The following is a 16,480-nucleotide window of genomic DNA, read 5'->3' on the forward strand; positions in this document are numbered from 1 at the left end:
AAAAAACAGGAATGGGGTTCTGATTCTGGATGATCAGCCATGATCATATTGAATGACGGTACTGGCTTGAGGGGCCGAATGGCCTACTCCCGCACCAATTTTCGATGTTTCTAATTAAAGCAGAATACACGACAAACCATTCTGCAACAGAAGTGGACGCACAGATTGGGAACTTCACATTCACAGCCCATCATTACAGACTCAGCTAAAGATGACTAACCTCTTCTGCTGATGGAGGCAATCCCACGCAGTTCCTGGGCGTCACACGAGGAGGTATGGGGTGTTTCACATGGGAACAAGATCGACACCGGCTGCCAGAAACTTTGATACATTTGTTTTTATTGTTAATTAACAATGCACCCCTTTGATAAGTTTATGATCAGAGGGTAAATGCCCAGAAACAGACTGTACACACTATACAAAGAAACCACAATGTGGCAACACAAAAACATTACTCTCCAAAGCCACTCTGCTTTATTTAAATTATACACAGCTTTATGAAATATTCTCTTATGGAAAATATATAAATAATTTCTTATTTTAATCAGACTATGTTACAGGTATACATACAAATCAGGTATATGTTCCGTGATCTTTGAACAGCAGAACATTCCAATAATGTAGCAGCTTATCACATAGAAATAAAACCAAACACATTCACAATGATGGCTGCAATGTCCACCTACAATGCGCTCTCTCTCTTTCCCTCGTACTTGGCCATTGACTTCCATTAAATTATTCCTTCCCCTTCAAACAGCAAACACGTTTGCTGGATGAAGTAACATCAGACTTGCTATCCAAGCATTGATTCGTTTCAATCTCACTCCCAAGTGTGTGGAGATGGAAAGAGTGACGCACCACGAGAAACACAGAGCAGGGGGATTCAGACTGAGCAGGAGGAACAAATGTACACAGAGACCACAAGACGGGAGGGGAGGGGGTTCCTGCAGAAAATGGCAATGATAAAGTCGTAAAGTTAATAGTGAATTGCTGACATCTCTTGAAAGCATTGACGGTGATGGTCACCGCCATTTCAAGTGGCCAACTTGATTAGTGTTCTTCACAGTGCACCGCCCATCACAGGGCAGACTGCTGTGGGGACAACCAGGCGGAACAGTACCTGTGAGCTGTGGAGAGATGGAGGAACCTCCAACACCGTGTGTTTATGTTACAGCAATTCCATCAGCAGCTTCTTCCTACATCCTGGATCCTGGGCAGAATGGATCAGGTCAATGAAGTATAGCACCTTATTCTAGACCCATCCCTTGGGAGTCACCATACTCTGGGGGTGACATCTCAGCTGCTCTCTGCAATCCACCCACTCAAGATCAAGGCACACAACCCAGAGATTTCCAGCTTCCAACTAGCAACACCAGAAATAGATAGTCACAAAGTGCTGGAGTAACTCAGCTGGTCAGGCAGCATCTATGGGGAAACGAGGATAGATAGGTGACGTTTCGGGTCAGAGCCCTTCTTCACACAGCTCTGAATCCCGTGACGAATGATCGCAACCTGAAACGTCACTCATCCTTTTCCTCCAGAGATGCTGCCTGACCCGCTGAGTTACTCCAGCACTTTGTGTCTTATCTTTGGTATAAAGCAGCATTTGCAGTTCTTTGCTTCTGCCGACACCGGAACTCTGATCCGCTTGCAATTCTCCCTTCCCACCCTCTCCAGGTGAGTGCCAAGATAATGGAGAAGAACGCGTCCAGCTGCCAAACACTCCTCTGTTCCAAATTCACTGCTGATCAGAAAAACACAAAGTGCTAGAGGAACTCGGTGGGCGGGCAGCATCTGTGAAGGAAAATGGACAGTTTCCAATCTGAAGGACCACGACCGGAAAACATTGCCTGTCCATTTCCCTCCACAGATGCTGCCTGACCCGCTGAGTTCCTCCAGCACTTTGTATTTTGCTGAAGATTCCAGCATCTGCTGGTCAGATTTAGTTTTGTAAAAAAATCGCCGACCAGTGCTGCGACAGGATCTTCAATCTTAATTCAAAATTAAATTCTGCACATGCACACACCATCGAGCTGCAGTAATGGATGAGCTGAGAGCCTCCAGCAACTCAGCATCCTATCGACACTGATCATGTTTCTGTCTGGTGTCCAGAGCCCACTCGCACCCCTTGCCTGAGGCACACTGTTCAACAATAATCTGCTCAAGACCTCACTATAACAACCTCCTCAAAGTTGTGCAATGGGGCTCAGCACCGAACAGTATATGGATCACTATCATACATCTCAAAGCCAGGACACAACGAGAAACGGCAGCCAGACTTGCCTCCTCATCTGGACGCTCAGCTATTTTGGAAGCCGAAATATTTGATGTCATTTTCTTTCACATGGTGCCTCCCAGTTTTCACATCACCACTGGGGGGCGTTACAACCCCCCTGCCCAGAACCCATCCACGCTGAGGAATTGCCACCCACGTTGGCCGAAATGCCCAGTGCACAGAACTGCCTGACCAGGGCTGGGGGAGTGGGCAGGCAGTGATGGAGAGCAGCCGGTGGTGGAGATACCAGGGATCAGTGTCCTATGCATCCTAGTTGCTGGAGTTCCAAACATCCTCTGAACTGCTGGGTGGAGAGTTTCCTATGTACCCAGGGGATGGGTAGCTACGTGACTGGGGGTGGGGGTTCCCTATGTATAATGGTTGTGGGAGAGGAGGAGGGGGAGTTCATAGTCTGGGGAGGGGCAGCTACCACCCACTCCTCTAAAGCAGCAGTGGTGGACAGGCCACGTGTGGAACACAGGGGACCCTTCTGAAGAAGTGTCTCGACCCGAAATGTCACCTACTCCTCTACGACCTGCCCCGCTGAGATACTCCAGCTTTTTGCGTCAATCTACAGGGAGATTTGGTAGTTCCAGGGTGGAAAGTGCCCCCCCCCCCCCCAGAGAGCCCTTGACAATAGAACGGTTGGTCATCTGGATAGAGGCAGGGTGAGGGGCGAGTTATGCCCCAACTACTTGGGCCCACGGCTACAGTCCGCCATGAAAGGTCCCCAGCAGCGCCAGTCTCCACCAGAATATTTCAAACATTATTGCAACAAACTGTAGTCGTTTCTCCTTGTGGTGCCCATCAGACAGTAGCGCAGACTTGAAACAACCCAGGGCAGTTGCGGTGGAGTGGAAGGGTTTGCGATGGGTGGGTGTTGTCTGTACAATGGTGTTGAGCAGATCCATCCAGTAAGCCAGACCAGCGAGAACCGAGGGCTGCGTCCCAATTGTCTTCATACCGCCAGTAGTGTTAAGAATACCTTCGCGTTCAGGACAGAGGGAAGGGCAATAAATAAGGAGCCAGGCTCTGGACCAGAATCGAGTGCGGAGTCGACGCAAGTGGCAGGTGTGTTGGTGTCAGCAAATGGGGGCTGAAGTTGGCCGTGGATCTGGCAATGTGGAAATGTTTCCGCTTGGGCTTGGTCAGGACTCGAGCATCAGTTCAACGTCCACGGGCTTCGGTAATACAAGGGTAGTGTCCGCTTCCTCGTATAGCTGTCAGAGAGGAGAGACAGGGTCAGAGAATAGACAGCGAGATCTGCTAAACAGCCTAAGTGAGAGACAGACGGAGATCTCGGATGCCAGAGAGCGAGTGGGTTCATTGGCTTCTGTGTAATTGTAAATTATACCTAATGTGTAGGATAGAACTATTGTCATACGTAATAGGAGCAGAATTAGGCCATTCGGCCCATCAAGTATACTCCACCATTCAATCATAGCTGATCTATCTCCCTGCTAACCCCATTCTCCTGCCTTCTCCCCATAACCCGACACCCGCACTAATCAAGAATCTATCTAATCTCTGCTTTAAAAATATCCACTGATGGCCTCCACAGCCGTCTGTGGCAACGAATTACACAGATTCATCACCATCAGACTAAATAGATTCCTTCTCATCTCCTTCCTTATGGAACGTCCTTTAATTCTGAGGCTATGACCTCTAGTCCTGGACTCTTCCACTCGTGAAAACATCCTCTCCGCATCCACATCCTCTCCACATCCACAAGCCTTTCACTATTCTGTACGTTTCAATGAGGTCCCCCCTCATTCTTCTAAACTCCAGCGAGTACAGGCCCAGTGCTGACAAACGCTCATCATAGGCTCACCTACTCATTCCTGGGATCATTCTTGTAAGCCGCCTTTGGATCCTCTCCAGAGCCAGCACATCCTTCCTCAGATATGGTGCCCAAAATTACTCACAATATTCCAAATGCGGCCTCACCAGCACCTTATTGAGCCTCAGCATTACATTCCTAACACAAGCCCTTCGGACCACCAAGTCCCCACTGGCCATTGATCACCTGTTCACATTAGTTCCATGTTATCCCACATAGTCAGTCCCTGTTAATTGGGGGCAATTTAATTTACAGATGTCAATTGACCTACAAACCCGTAAGTCTTTGGGCTGTAGTAGGAAACCGGAGCACCTAGAGAAAACCTATACGGTTAATAGGAGAACACACAAGCTCCGTACAGACAGCATTCAGTCAGTATCAAAGCCAGGCCTCTGGTGGTGTAAGGCAGTAGCTTTACCGCTGCGCCACTGTACTGTCCTTTTGTCCATATCAGGTCCTTGCACTGTCCACGAGAGCTTCCCTTTATTTATCCCATCTAAATCAGCATATCATTTATCAAATATCTTCTCAATCTTTTTTAATTTAGAGAGAAACAGTTCAACTTCTCCAATTTAACCCTGTAACCGAATCTCCTCCCCGCCCCGCCCCCCCGCCCCCCCCCCCCCCCCCCCCCCCCCCGTTCCTGAAACCTACAAATCTTTTCAGCACCTTCTCTAGTGTCTCATAAGCAAAGTTAGACACAATATCACAGTGCGGGCCGATCAGTGTCCGGGCACAGTTTGAAACTTCCCTGCTTTCACACTCCATGCCACAACCACATCTGTCCCATTACCACATCAAACAGGGTCTTGTGTGTTCTGGGAGACACTGTTTCAGAACTCTGTCGTGAGCACACGGAACATCACCACCTCTCTGACTTCTCTCAATCTGCACAAGAGATTGTAGACCCCCCCCCCCCCCCCCCCCCACCCCACTGCAGAAGAGTGCGATTCTTCTGAGAAACGGGCGGCTCCAATGAGCGTTGGTCAGCAACTTACTGGCTGGAATTGAACATCTTGGAAGAGTTCTTGGATAAACCTGCGGGACGGGAGTCTGAAGGTGCAGTTTGCCAGCAAGTGAGAGACCTCAGAGTAGAGACAGATGTCATCAAAAGCATGAGGAAACTTCTCCTTTATCCTGGGGAGCACAAATAGAAGGATCTGAACATTTTTGTGCAAAAACAACACAAGTAATGCAATTTTAAAAAGCAGGCAGTGGGAGGGCAGGGACAAGCCCCCCTCATTTGGGTGTTGTACAGCATGTTATTTTGTGTTTTCTCTGGCACAATTTACCACCACACACATGGAAACTGCTTCTCAAATCGCAATGGGATCGAAGGAGAGATAGCTGACTGGATAGAAAATTGGCTTCATGGAAGCAGAGGGTGGTGGTGGAGGCCTGTAACTGGTAGTGTGCCTCAGGGTTCGGTGCTGGGCCCATTGTTGTTTGCCGTCTATATCAATGATTCGGATGGCATGGTTAGCAAGTTTGCTGATGACACTAAAGTGGGTGGTAGTGAAGATTGTTGTCAAACATTGCAGCAGGATCTTGAACAGTTGGGCAGGTGGGCTGAGGAATAGTTGGTGGAATCTAGTAGAGAAATGTGAGGTGTTGCACATTGGGAAGTCTAACAAGGGCAGGATCGACAGTGAATGGTAGGGCTCTGGGAAGTGTTGTAGAGCAGAGTTAAGTACATAGTTCCTTGAAAGTGGCATGAATAGGGCGGTCAAGACGCCATTTTGGCACATTGGCCTTCATTAGACCAGGGATTCCCACCCTTTTTTGTCCCGTTTACCCCGGGCAACTTTAATAACACATAACAATGTTATTTCACTTATTTATGAACAACTAATGATGAACAGATACCGGTATACCAGAACCAAACACAGTCAGTCAATGAGAACAAATATGTACAAATCCAGAATCAACACATTTACCCCCTGGGTAGGTGAAATATACCCCAGGTTGGGAACCCTTGAGTTAGGGTATTGAGTGTAGAAGTTGGGAGGTCATGTTACAGCTGTATAAGATATTGGTGAGGCCACATTTAAAGTATGGTGTTCAGTTCTGGGCACCATGTTATAAGAAAGGTGTTGTCAAGCTGGAAAGGGTACAGAGAAGATTTCATAGGACGTTGCCAGTACTAGAGGGCCTGAGCTATAGCGAGAGGTCGGGTAGGCTAGGGCTTTATTCCTTGGAGTGCAGGAGGATGAGGGTTCATCTTATAGAGTTGACAATAAACCAAACTAAACAAAGTGCCCTTTCGAAGGATGAAACTGATGAATAGTTTTATTCAAGAGGGACATGTGATGCCTTGAGGAATGAGTGCAGGAACTGTGGTCACAGGCTGGTCTAAGTGTGTCGGAGCATCCTAACCCTCCTGCTGCGATTTTACAAGAATCTAGGTATATTGGACACTAAACACCTACTCCAGACCCGGGGAACAACTGTCCGTGCTGGGCATCGATCCAGGATTTAGTCCCATATACACGCCTTTGTGTGTACAGACAGGGAGAATACGCAGTCTTTTTTTCCCCAGGACTGGGGATTCAAGAACCAGAGGACATGGGTTTAAGGAGAGATTTAGTAGGAACCCGAGGGGCAACGTTTCCACAGAGGGTTGTGGGTGAGTGGAACAAGCAAGCAGTGGAGGTAGTTGAGGTAGGTACTATTACAGCATTGAAAAGATATTTGGACAGGTGCACGGATAGGAAAGGGACATGAACCAAAGGTAGACATGTGACTGGTGTGGATGAGTTGTGCAGCAGGGCCTGCTGTACGGCTCTGGCGCCTCAATGACGGATGCCCGTGACGCTCTGCCAGAAGTACGATTGCCGTGAATGTCGCAATGGAATGAGTTCTTACGTCAGGAGCCCCGTTTCGTGGCCCTTTGTCCCGACAGAGCTGCTCAGATTTATGACCAGCCGCAGCACCTCTTTGCGCAGCAGCACCCGGCAGGCAGGCTTGTTGTCCATCACCGCTTTCCCTGCTGGTGGGAGGTGGCAGGGTTCAAAACAGGCGCAGGCTCCAAGCAATCACACCACTTTCACACTCCCCTGCATCTACACCCTTACCTCACTTGGTCAAACCAAGCTCACCCTCAGTCTGAATGGCCCCGATACGACACTGGCCAGTCCACTCATGCCGCCTGACTCGCTGGATTCCTCCAGCACTTTGCCGTTTGCTCAAGATTCCAGCTTCTGCAGTTACTTGTGTCACCCTCATACTCAATGCTGAATTAAACCAAGCCGTCTCCTCCCTGCCCCACCCCGACTCACTAATGCATACTCCCTCCTCACCCTAACTCAGACGTAAACTCCCTCCCCACCCAACAAACCCCAAGATAAACAAGCCACAACAAGCCCATTTTCACCGCCCCTCCCTTAAGCCGACAACCACAGAGTTGTGTGTATCTAAGAGCGTTTCCTGAAACTCGTATGTGGATAGTCCAACCCGGGAAGGAAACATAGTGGACCTTTTCCACACAGAGAGTTGTGAGTCTGTGGAATTCTCTGCCTCAGAGGGCAGTGGAGGCCAGTTCTCTGGATACTTTCAAGAGAGAGCTAGACAGGGCTCTTAAAGATAGCAGTCAGGAGATATGGGGAGAAGGCAGGAACGGGGTACTGATTGTGGATGATCAGCCGTGATCACATTGAATGGCGGTGCTGGCTCGAAGGGCCGAATGGCCTACTCCTGCACCTATTGTCTATATTGTGTTGGGAACTAAGCCTGGCCAGGTGATCGGTGGATTTGGAGCTGGTGATCACAACTCCATAAGTTTAATGTAGAAACAAGGAGCTGCAGATGCCGGCTTACAAAGGCATGAGACAAAGTGCTGGAGTAACTCAGCTGGTCAGGCGGCATCACTGGATAACATGGATAGGTGACTTTTCAGTTCGGGGCCCTTCTTCACACTAATTCCCTGGTGAACATGGACGTTTTGGGTCAAGGTGCTTATTCAGTCAGAAGAAGGGGACCCGACCCATGATGTCACCCAACCATATTCTCCAGAGATGCTGTCTGACCAGCAGAGTTACTCCCGTACTCTATGTCTTTCCATAGGTTTTCAGATTGGTTTGAATAGGGATAAGGCTGGAACATGCTGCCAGGGATGGTGGCGGAGGCAGACGTGATATTGGCATTTAAAAGACTTTTGGAATGGCACATGCAGGGATTACATGCGGGCAAATAAAGATTGGTCTGGGCACTACGTTCTGCACGGACATTTTGGGCCGAAGGGCCTGTTTCTATGTACCAGCTTCCCCAAGCAGACAAGTGCTGGGAACACATTTCAAAGGGTACAGTTAGTTGTGCCTCACGTTAACCTTCTTACACAAGAAGCAAGTCTGAATCACGAGCACCAGGGTTGTTCCAGGGTCCCACACTCACTTATTAGTATATCGACACTCTTGGTACTGCTGGCAGACCCTTGCGACACAGCATCGCTGCACCCGGAGATGTCAGAGATCTTCGAGGATCGAGGCGTGACTTCCAGGTGGGTGTGGATCGGGATGGTGGGCAGACAGCAGTCAGAGTAGAGAACGTCCGGCAAATCTGGAAACAGTAACACCGTTACATTAACACCAGGAAACGTCACGAGGGATATCTGCAGCTTCAGAAAAGCAGAGTAAGTTTATTCAAAGCACTGGCAACAAAGTACTCTTAACTTGGAGTTGAAAATACAGTTGTAATGGGGAGGGAAAATAAACTCTGGAAGGGAATCACACGTAAACTGCTACATCCAATCTGAAGCCGTAAGAAACCGCAGAGTTGTAGATATAGCCCAGTCCATCACACAGATCACACTCCCCACCATTGTAGATGTGGCCCAGTCCATCACACAGACCACACTCCCCACCATTGCAGATGTAGCCCAGTCCATCATACATGGAGTTTAATGCTGATAAGTGTGAGGTGCTACATCTTGGCAGGACAAATCAAAATAGGACGTACATGGTAAATGGTAGGGAATTGAGGAATGCAGTTGAACAGAGGGATCTGGGAATAACTGTGCACAGTTCCCTGAAAGTGGAATCTCATGTAGATAGGGTGGTAAAGAAAGCTTTTGGTGTGCTGGCCTTTATAAATCAGAGCATTGAGTATAGAAGTTGGGATGTAATGATAAAATTGTACAAGGCATTCGTGAGGCCAAATCTGGAGTATGGTGTGCAATTTTGGTCGCCTAATTATAGGAAGGATGTCAACAAAATAGAGAGAGTACAGAGGAGATTTACTAGAATGTTGCCTGGGTTTCAGCAACTAAGTTACAGAGAAAGGTTGAACAAGTTAGGGCTTTATTCTTTGGAGCGCAGAAGGTTAAGGGGGGACTTGATAGAGGTCTTCAAAATGATGAGAGGGATAGACAGAGTTGACGTGGATAAGCTTTTCCCACTTGAGAGTAGGGAAGTTTCAAACAAGGGGACATGACTTGAGAATTAAGGGACAGAAGTTTAGGGGTAACATGAGGGGGAACTTCTTTACTCAGAGAGTGGTAGCTGTGTGGAATGAGCTTCCAGTGAAGGTGGTGGAGGCAGGTTCGACTTTATCATTTAAAAATAAATTGGATAGTTATATGGATGGGAAAGGAATGGAGGGTTATGGTCTGAGTGCAGGTAGATGGGACTAGGGGAGAATACGTGTTCGGCACGGACTAGAAGGGCCGAGATGGCCTGTTTCCGTGCTGTAATTGTTATATGGTTATACAGACCCAACTCCTCACCATTGTGGATGTAGCCCAGTCCATCACACAGACCATACTCCCCACCATCGACTCAATCTACACTTCACGCTGCCTCGGGAAAGCAGTCAAAGACTTGTCCCTGTCCCACCCCGGTCTTTCCTTCTTTTCCCCGCTCCTGTCTGGCAGAAGGTACAGAAGCTTGAAAGTGTGCACCACCAGACTCAGGAACAGCTTCTTCCCCTCTGTTATCAGGCTTCTGAATGGTCCTTCCATAAGCTAGGGTGCTGTCCGATTCACCTCTACCCCATTGCGGACATTGGACTTTGTCTCTGGAACTGATGCGCTACAATGCTGAGAACTATATTCTACACTCTGGATCTTCCCCTTTGCTCTACCTATTGCTCTCGAGTAACACTTGATTATATTGATGTATAGTATTATCTGATGTGCTTGGATAACATGCTGGACAAAGCTTTTACGGGTGACTGGGGTTATGTGGAGGTTGGAGAATGGGGTTAAGAGGGAACGATAGATCAGCCATGATTGAATGGCAGAGTAGACGATGGGCCGAATGGCCTAATTCTGCTCATATAACCCATATTTCACTGTATGTGGGTACAGGTGACCTACACCTGTGTGGTTTTAGACCGACCTGCACGGTTTAAAGTGGAGGCGCATTGGCTGCTGGGCTGGCAGCCCAGTATCTTCAGGCATACACAGTAGAGGCAGCTATCGTCCGTGTGCTCCTGCAAGCCAGTCTCCTCTGTGGCGTCACCTGAAGGAGCATCTTCTGAGGCTTTCAGCATTGCCTCCGTGAAGCTGATCTGAGACCGCAGCTCTTGGAAGGGGCTTCGAGAACAAGGGGACGATACTTGGTCTAAAATAAAATAAACACAACTTAGGCATTATGGAGTCATACAGCACGGAAACAGGCCCTTTGACCCAACTTGCCCTTTCTAAGATGCCCCATCTACACTAGTCCAACCTGCCCACATTTGGCTCATATCCCTCTAAACCTTTCCTATCCACGTGCCTTTTGTCAGCCAGTATCTGCATCTCGTTGTGTCTACACGCACCTGTCCAAATGTCTTTTTACTGCTGCTGGTGTACCTGCCTCACAACCTCCTCTGGCAGCTCGTTCCATACACCCACCACTCTCTGTGTAAACTCAATAGACAATAGGTGCAGGAGTTGGCCATTCGGCCCTTCGAGCCAGCACCACCATTCAATGTGATCATGGCTGATCATCCCCAATCAGTACCCCGTTCCTGCCTTCTCCCCATATCCCCTGACTCCGCTATTTTTAAGAGCCCTATCTAGCTCTCTCTTGAAAGCATCCAAAGAACCTGCCTCCACCGCCCTCTGGCAGAGAATTCCACAGACACCACTCTCCGTGAGAAAAAGTGTTTCCTCGTCTCCGTTCTAAATGGCGTACTCCTTATTCTTAAACTGTGGCCCCTGGTTCTGGATTCTTAAACTATGGCCCCTGGTTCTGGATTCTTAAACTGTGGCCCCTAGTTCTGGAGACTCCACAGACAACTTCAGCTGCAGTGTCTATAGGCCAGAGCTTCACTCCATCACCAAGAAACTATCCATCAGGAAGAATTCTCAGTTTCTAAGCCTGTCTGAAGGCGGCATCTCTCATCAAGGGGCCCCACCCAAGAGAGCCGTGCCCTCTTCTCACTGCTACCGCCGGGCAGGAGGTACAGAAGCCTGAAGTGCCACACCACCAGGTTCAGGAACAGCTACTTCCTCACAATCGTCAAGATCTTGAACCGACCGGCACCACCCTACACCCACCTCAGCAACGGAACACTACGCACCACCTCCTGCACTACGGGGACAACCAGAATGCTTGTGAACGCCACATAACACAAACTTCAGCAACTGCGACTGTATCTTTGGTTGAACTACACACTTTAGTTTTTGCACTATTATTTCCTAGTACTGTGGCTATTCATTTATTGCACTATTGATTATCAGAGGTTGTGAGGTGAAGGCAGGAGGATGGGGTTAGGGAAAAATAGATCAGCCATGATTGAATGGTGGAGTACTTGAAGGGCCGAATGGCCCATTTCTGCTCCTCTAACCTATGGACGTATATTCATCTTAGGTTATTGTGTTTACTAGTGCAAGTAAAAATGTCATTGTTCTTTCATCAGCACGTGTGACAATTAAACACTTGACTTTTTCCTATGTGTATTTTTGCACTCATTTCCTTTTGCAGTCTTTTCACTGTCTTGCAGAATTCGTGTAAAGTATAATTTGGGCATCATTTAAAAGTTGGTGTTTTCTGTGTGTGCCGTAAAGATTTTTATTGTACCTGCACTCACCATGAAATGCAGCCTCAACGCTCTATGAGGCGCTGGTCAGGCCGCATTTGGAGTATTGTGAGCAATTTTACGCAACATATCTGAGGATGTGCTGGCTCTGGAGAGGGTCCAGAGGAGGTCTACAAGAATGATCCTAAGAATGAGTGGGATAACATATGATGAACTTTTGACTGTACTCGCTAGAGTTTAGAAGAATGAGGAGAGAGCTCATTGAAACTTACAGAATAGTGAAAGGCTTGGATAACGTGGATGTGGAGAGGATGTTTCTACTAGTGGGAGAGTCTAGGACCAGAGGTCACAACCTCAGAATTAAAGGATGTTCCTTTAGGAAGTTGAGGCGGAATTTCCGTAGTCTTCTTTAGAGGGTGGTGAATCTGTGGAATTCTTTGCCACAGAAGGCTGTGGAGGCCAAGTCAGTGGATATTTTTAAGGCGGAGATAAATAGATTCTTGATTAGTACGGATGTCAAGGGTTATGGGTAGAAGGCAGGAGAATGGGGTTAGGAGAGATATACAAGCCATGATTGATTGGCAAAGTAGACTTGATGAGCCGAATGGCCTAATTCTGACCTTGTATGAAAGAATATAAACAATTTGACTGCTGCAATGCCTACAGGCAATAGGTGCATGTCTCTGATCTACAGGGAGGAGAGCTGTTCCCCTGCTGTGCCACCTACTGGTGAGGGATAGGAAGCAACCTTCCGTGCAGTGCATTCAGTGCCGTGCCAAAGCCACTTAGGCTTCATATAAACAACACAAATCTCCCCAGGTGGCGAGGATGTTTGCAACACACGGCTGTACTGGGGTACCTCAGCAAGGCAGGAGTTGGCATTATCTTCGCCTGATGTGCCTACACTTTCTCGTTAAAGCAGCAACATGAGAGCACTGTGGTCAAGATACTACAGCACTAAGCAAGAGTCTAAAGTTCACATCTTCTCCTCATAGTTGAGAATTTAAGAAAAAAATCAACCTCTAAAAAACCTCCATCCCCTTCCTTGTGCCCCTCATGGATGCCCCTCTATTTCCCTCCTTTCCCATCACCTTCCACCTACGCTCCTTCCTCTGGCTCCACATTTCACGCCTCTGCTAGCACTCGCTCCTTTTCTCACACATTTTGTCTTTTCACCTCTGGTCTTTGTCCACCTATCTGCCCACCAAACCCTCCCCTCACCTGTATCCACCTATCACTTGCCAGGCCTTGTCCCTCCCCCACCTATCTTCCAGCTTTCTCCTCCCCCACTACAATCATTCTGAAGAAGGGTCCTGACCCGAAACGTCACCTATCCATGTTCTCCAGAGATGCTGCCTGACCCGCTGAGTTACTCCAGCACTCTGTGAAACGTCACCTATCCATGTTCTCCAGAGATGCTGCCTGACCCACTGAGATATTTCAGCATAGTTTTCTTTAAAAAAAACCCCCATTGGGTTCACAAATTTTTATTCTAGACTCAAAGTAATCATCTCTTAAATGTCTCCTCAGTTCAGCGGAAACCAGGGATGGGCAAGAAATGTCAGAAATCGCACAACACAAAGAGAGCAGTTAGCTAGACCAGGTAGACATTTGCACCCACCATCTTTTGATTCTGGTCCTTGCATCGAGTAGTCATCTTCAGGTGGGCTGCACTTCTGCTGAAAGTAAGGGATGTCCTTCACCTGGGAGAAAGGTGGAACAGTTCACTAGACAGTTTCATCCGCACACCATAGATCATGGTCTTGTATCTAAACATCAGCTCAAATGTAACAAACATCACAGTCATAGAATCTTAAGGGCCTGTCCCACTGTACGAGGTAATTCAAGAGTTCTCCAGAGTTTGGAGAATGTCTGTAGCGGGTCCGTAGGAGTTTGTGAATGTCTCGTAGCGGCTCGTACGAGTAACGGTAGGTACTCAGGAAATCCGGTAAACTCGTGACGTTTTTTCAACACTATGAAAAATGCCCACAAGTAAAAAAATACTCGTGATGAAAAATATTGTTACTTTTTACTCGTATGAGCCGCTACAAGACATCCACGAACTCCTACGGACATTCTCCGAGTTCGAATCAGGGGAAAACTCGGGACAACTCTTGAATTACCTCATACAGTGGGACAGGCCCTTAACAGCGTGGAAACGGGTCCTTCCAACTTGCCCACACCATCCACACAAACACGACCCACCTGCTTACATTTGGCTGATATCTCAAAACACAAATAGATTTACAATAAATACTTTTTAAAAAGTGTAGATAGCAAAGATTGGATATTTTATAATTAGCTAAATTTTCCATTCTCAACAGAATAAGTATTGATCTGGAACTGAATGTCAGATGCACCAATCATGATCCTTTGAAGATTCACTGGGAATACATTTAAACGGAATTCTTTATAAGCACTTTACATGGTCAGCCATTCCCAGGATTCAACCAGGCAGCACCTTGCAGCAAATAAGGAGGTCCTTCTGTTCCTTATCGAATATAGGAGCAAAGAGGTCCTCTGCAGTTGTACAGAGCCCTAGTGAAACCACACCTGGAGTATTGTGCGCAGTTTTGGTCCCCTAATTTGAGGAAGGACATTCTTGCTATTGAGGGAGTGCAGCGTAGGTTTACCAGGTTAATTCCCGGAATGGCGGGACTGTCATATGCTGAGAGAATGGAACAGCTGGACTTGTACACTCTGGAGTTTAGAAGGATGAGAGGATATCTCATTGAAACATATAAGATTGTTAAGGGCTTGGACGCGCTGGAGGCAGGAAACATGTTCCCAATGTTGGGGGAGTCCAGAACCAGGGGCCACAGTTTAAGAATAAGGAGTAAGCCATTTAGAACGGAGACAAGGAAACACTTTTTCTCACAGAGTGGTGAGTCTGTGGAATTCTCTGTCTCAGAGGGCAGTGGAGGCAAGTTCTCTGGATGCAGTCAGGATGATGGAGGTGAATTTCCTCGGGAGGTAAAAAGGGCAGCACTTCACCGCCAGATGTTCCAGGTGCGGAGAGCAGGAGTTAGACAGAACTGCCAATTTGTTACTATTGCAATTATTATTATTGAGGGAGTGCATCGTAGGTTCACCAGGTTAATTCCAGGGATGGCGGGACTGACATATGATGAAAGAATGGGTTGACTGGGCTTGTATTCACTGGAATTTAGGACGAGAGATCTTATAGAGACATATAAAATTCTTAAAGGATCGGACAGGCTGGATGCAGGAAAAATGTTCTCGGTGTTGGGGGAGTCCAGAACCAGGGGTCACAGTTTACGAATAAGGGGTTGGCCATTTAGGACTGATATGAGGAAAAACCTTTTCACCCAGAGTTGTGAATCTGTGGAATTCTCTGCCACAGAAGGCAGTGGAGGCCAATTCACTGGGTTTTCAAGAGGGAGTTAGATTTAGCTCTTCGGGCTAAAGGAATCAAGAACGGGGTAGTGATTTTAGATGATCAGCCATGTCATATTTAATGGCGGTGCTGGCTCGAAGGCCGAATGGCCTACTCGGGCACCAATTTTTCTATGTTTCTGATAATCCTATTGTAACCTACCCATCCTACATTCCAATCAACTCCTCCCAGGTTCCACTGATTCTACGGGGGCAGCACAGTGGTGCAGCGGTACAGTTGCTGCCTCAGCGCCAGAGTCCTGGGTTCGATCCTTACCACGGGTGCCGTCTGTACAGAGTTTGTACATTCTCCCTGTGACCGTGTGGGTTTTCGCCTAGTGCTCTGGTTTCCTACCACATCGCCAAAGACGTGTAGCTTAATTGGCTTCTGTAAAAATGCCCCATGTGCACAGGATTGAACTAGTGTATGGGTGATCGATGGTTGGCACAGACTCGGTGGGCCGAAAGGCATGTTTCCACACTAACTATAAAATCTAAAACCAAGTCTCCTCACGAGAGGCAGGTAACAAAGAGGCCCAATTTCTCACCAATCCATATGTATTGTGGGAGGAAACTGGAGCACCTGGGAAAGCCATGTAGCCACTGGGAGGAGGTGTAGATAGAGAGCAAGAAACTATTTCAGATGATCGAAAAGGGAACAGATCATAAAAACTAGATCCAGACTAGCAATAATGATAGGAAGCCAGTTCTACATGCATAACTTGGTAGAAATGTCTACAAATGGAATTGATTCCAGGTCTATGTTCAAGAAGGATCTGCAGATGCTGGAAAAACGAAGGTAGACAAAAATGCTGGAGAAACTCAGCGGGTGCGGCACCATCTATGGAGCAAAGGAAATAGGCAACGTTTCGGGCCGAAATCCTTCTTCAGACTGATCCAGGTCTATTGCTGATTTTAAATTTTAAAAGGATGTTCTGTTAACCATAGGTATTAAACAATAAAGACAAATGTGGAGTCAGCCCACAGATCTGTAGAAGGGTATCGAC

At 47.6% G+C, this 16,480-nt stretch overlaps 1 protein-coding gene across 2 annotated transcripts in view; it reads right to left on the minus strand.

Annotated features, from left to right (window-relative positions):
* Nucleotides 1-322: 322 nt before the first annotated feature.
* Nucleotides 323-16,480, minus strand: part of rictor (RPTOR independent companion of MTOR complex 2) — a 135,113-nt gene continuing 118,955 nt past the window's right edge. For both annotated transcript variants that reach the window (XM_033018491.1, XM_033018490.1), the window contains exons 33-38: nt 13,699-13,780; nt 10,448-10,672; nt 8,505-8,669; nt 6,981-7,104; nt 5,114-5,252; nt 323-3,495 (exon numbers count right to left, since the gene is read on the minus strand). In XM_033018491.1, coding sequence (XP_032874382.1) covers nt 3,424-3,495; nt 5,114-5,252; nt 6,981-7,104; nt 8,505-8,669; nt 10,448-10,672; nt 13,699-13,780 — 807 coding nt within the window. In that variant the 3' untranslated portion in view covers nt 323-3,423. The remainder of the gene's footprint in view (nt 3,496-5,113; nt 5,253-6,980; nt 7,105-8,504; nt 8,670-10,447; nt 10,673-13,698; nt 13,781-16,480) is intronic.

Source organism: Amblyraja radiata, chromosome 3, assembly GCF_010909765.2.
Source record: "Amblyraja radiata isolate CabotCenter1 chromosome 3, sAmbRad1.1.pri, whole genome shotgun sequence".
Lineage (NCBI taxonomy): Eukaryota > Metazoa > Chordata > Chondrichthyes > Rajiformes > Rajidae > Amblyraja > Amblyraja radiata.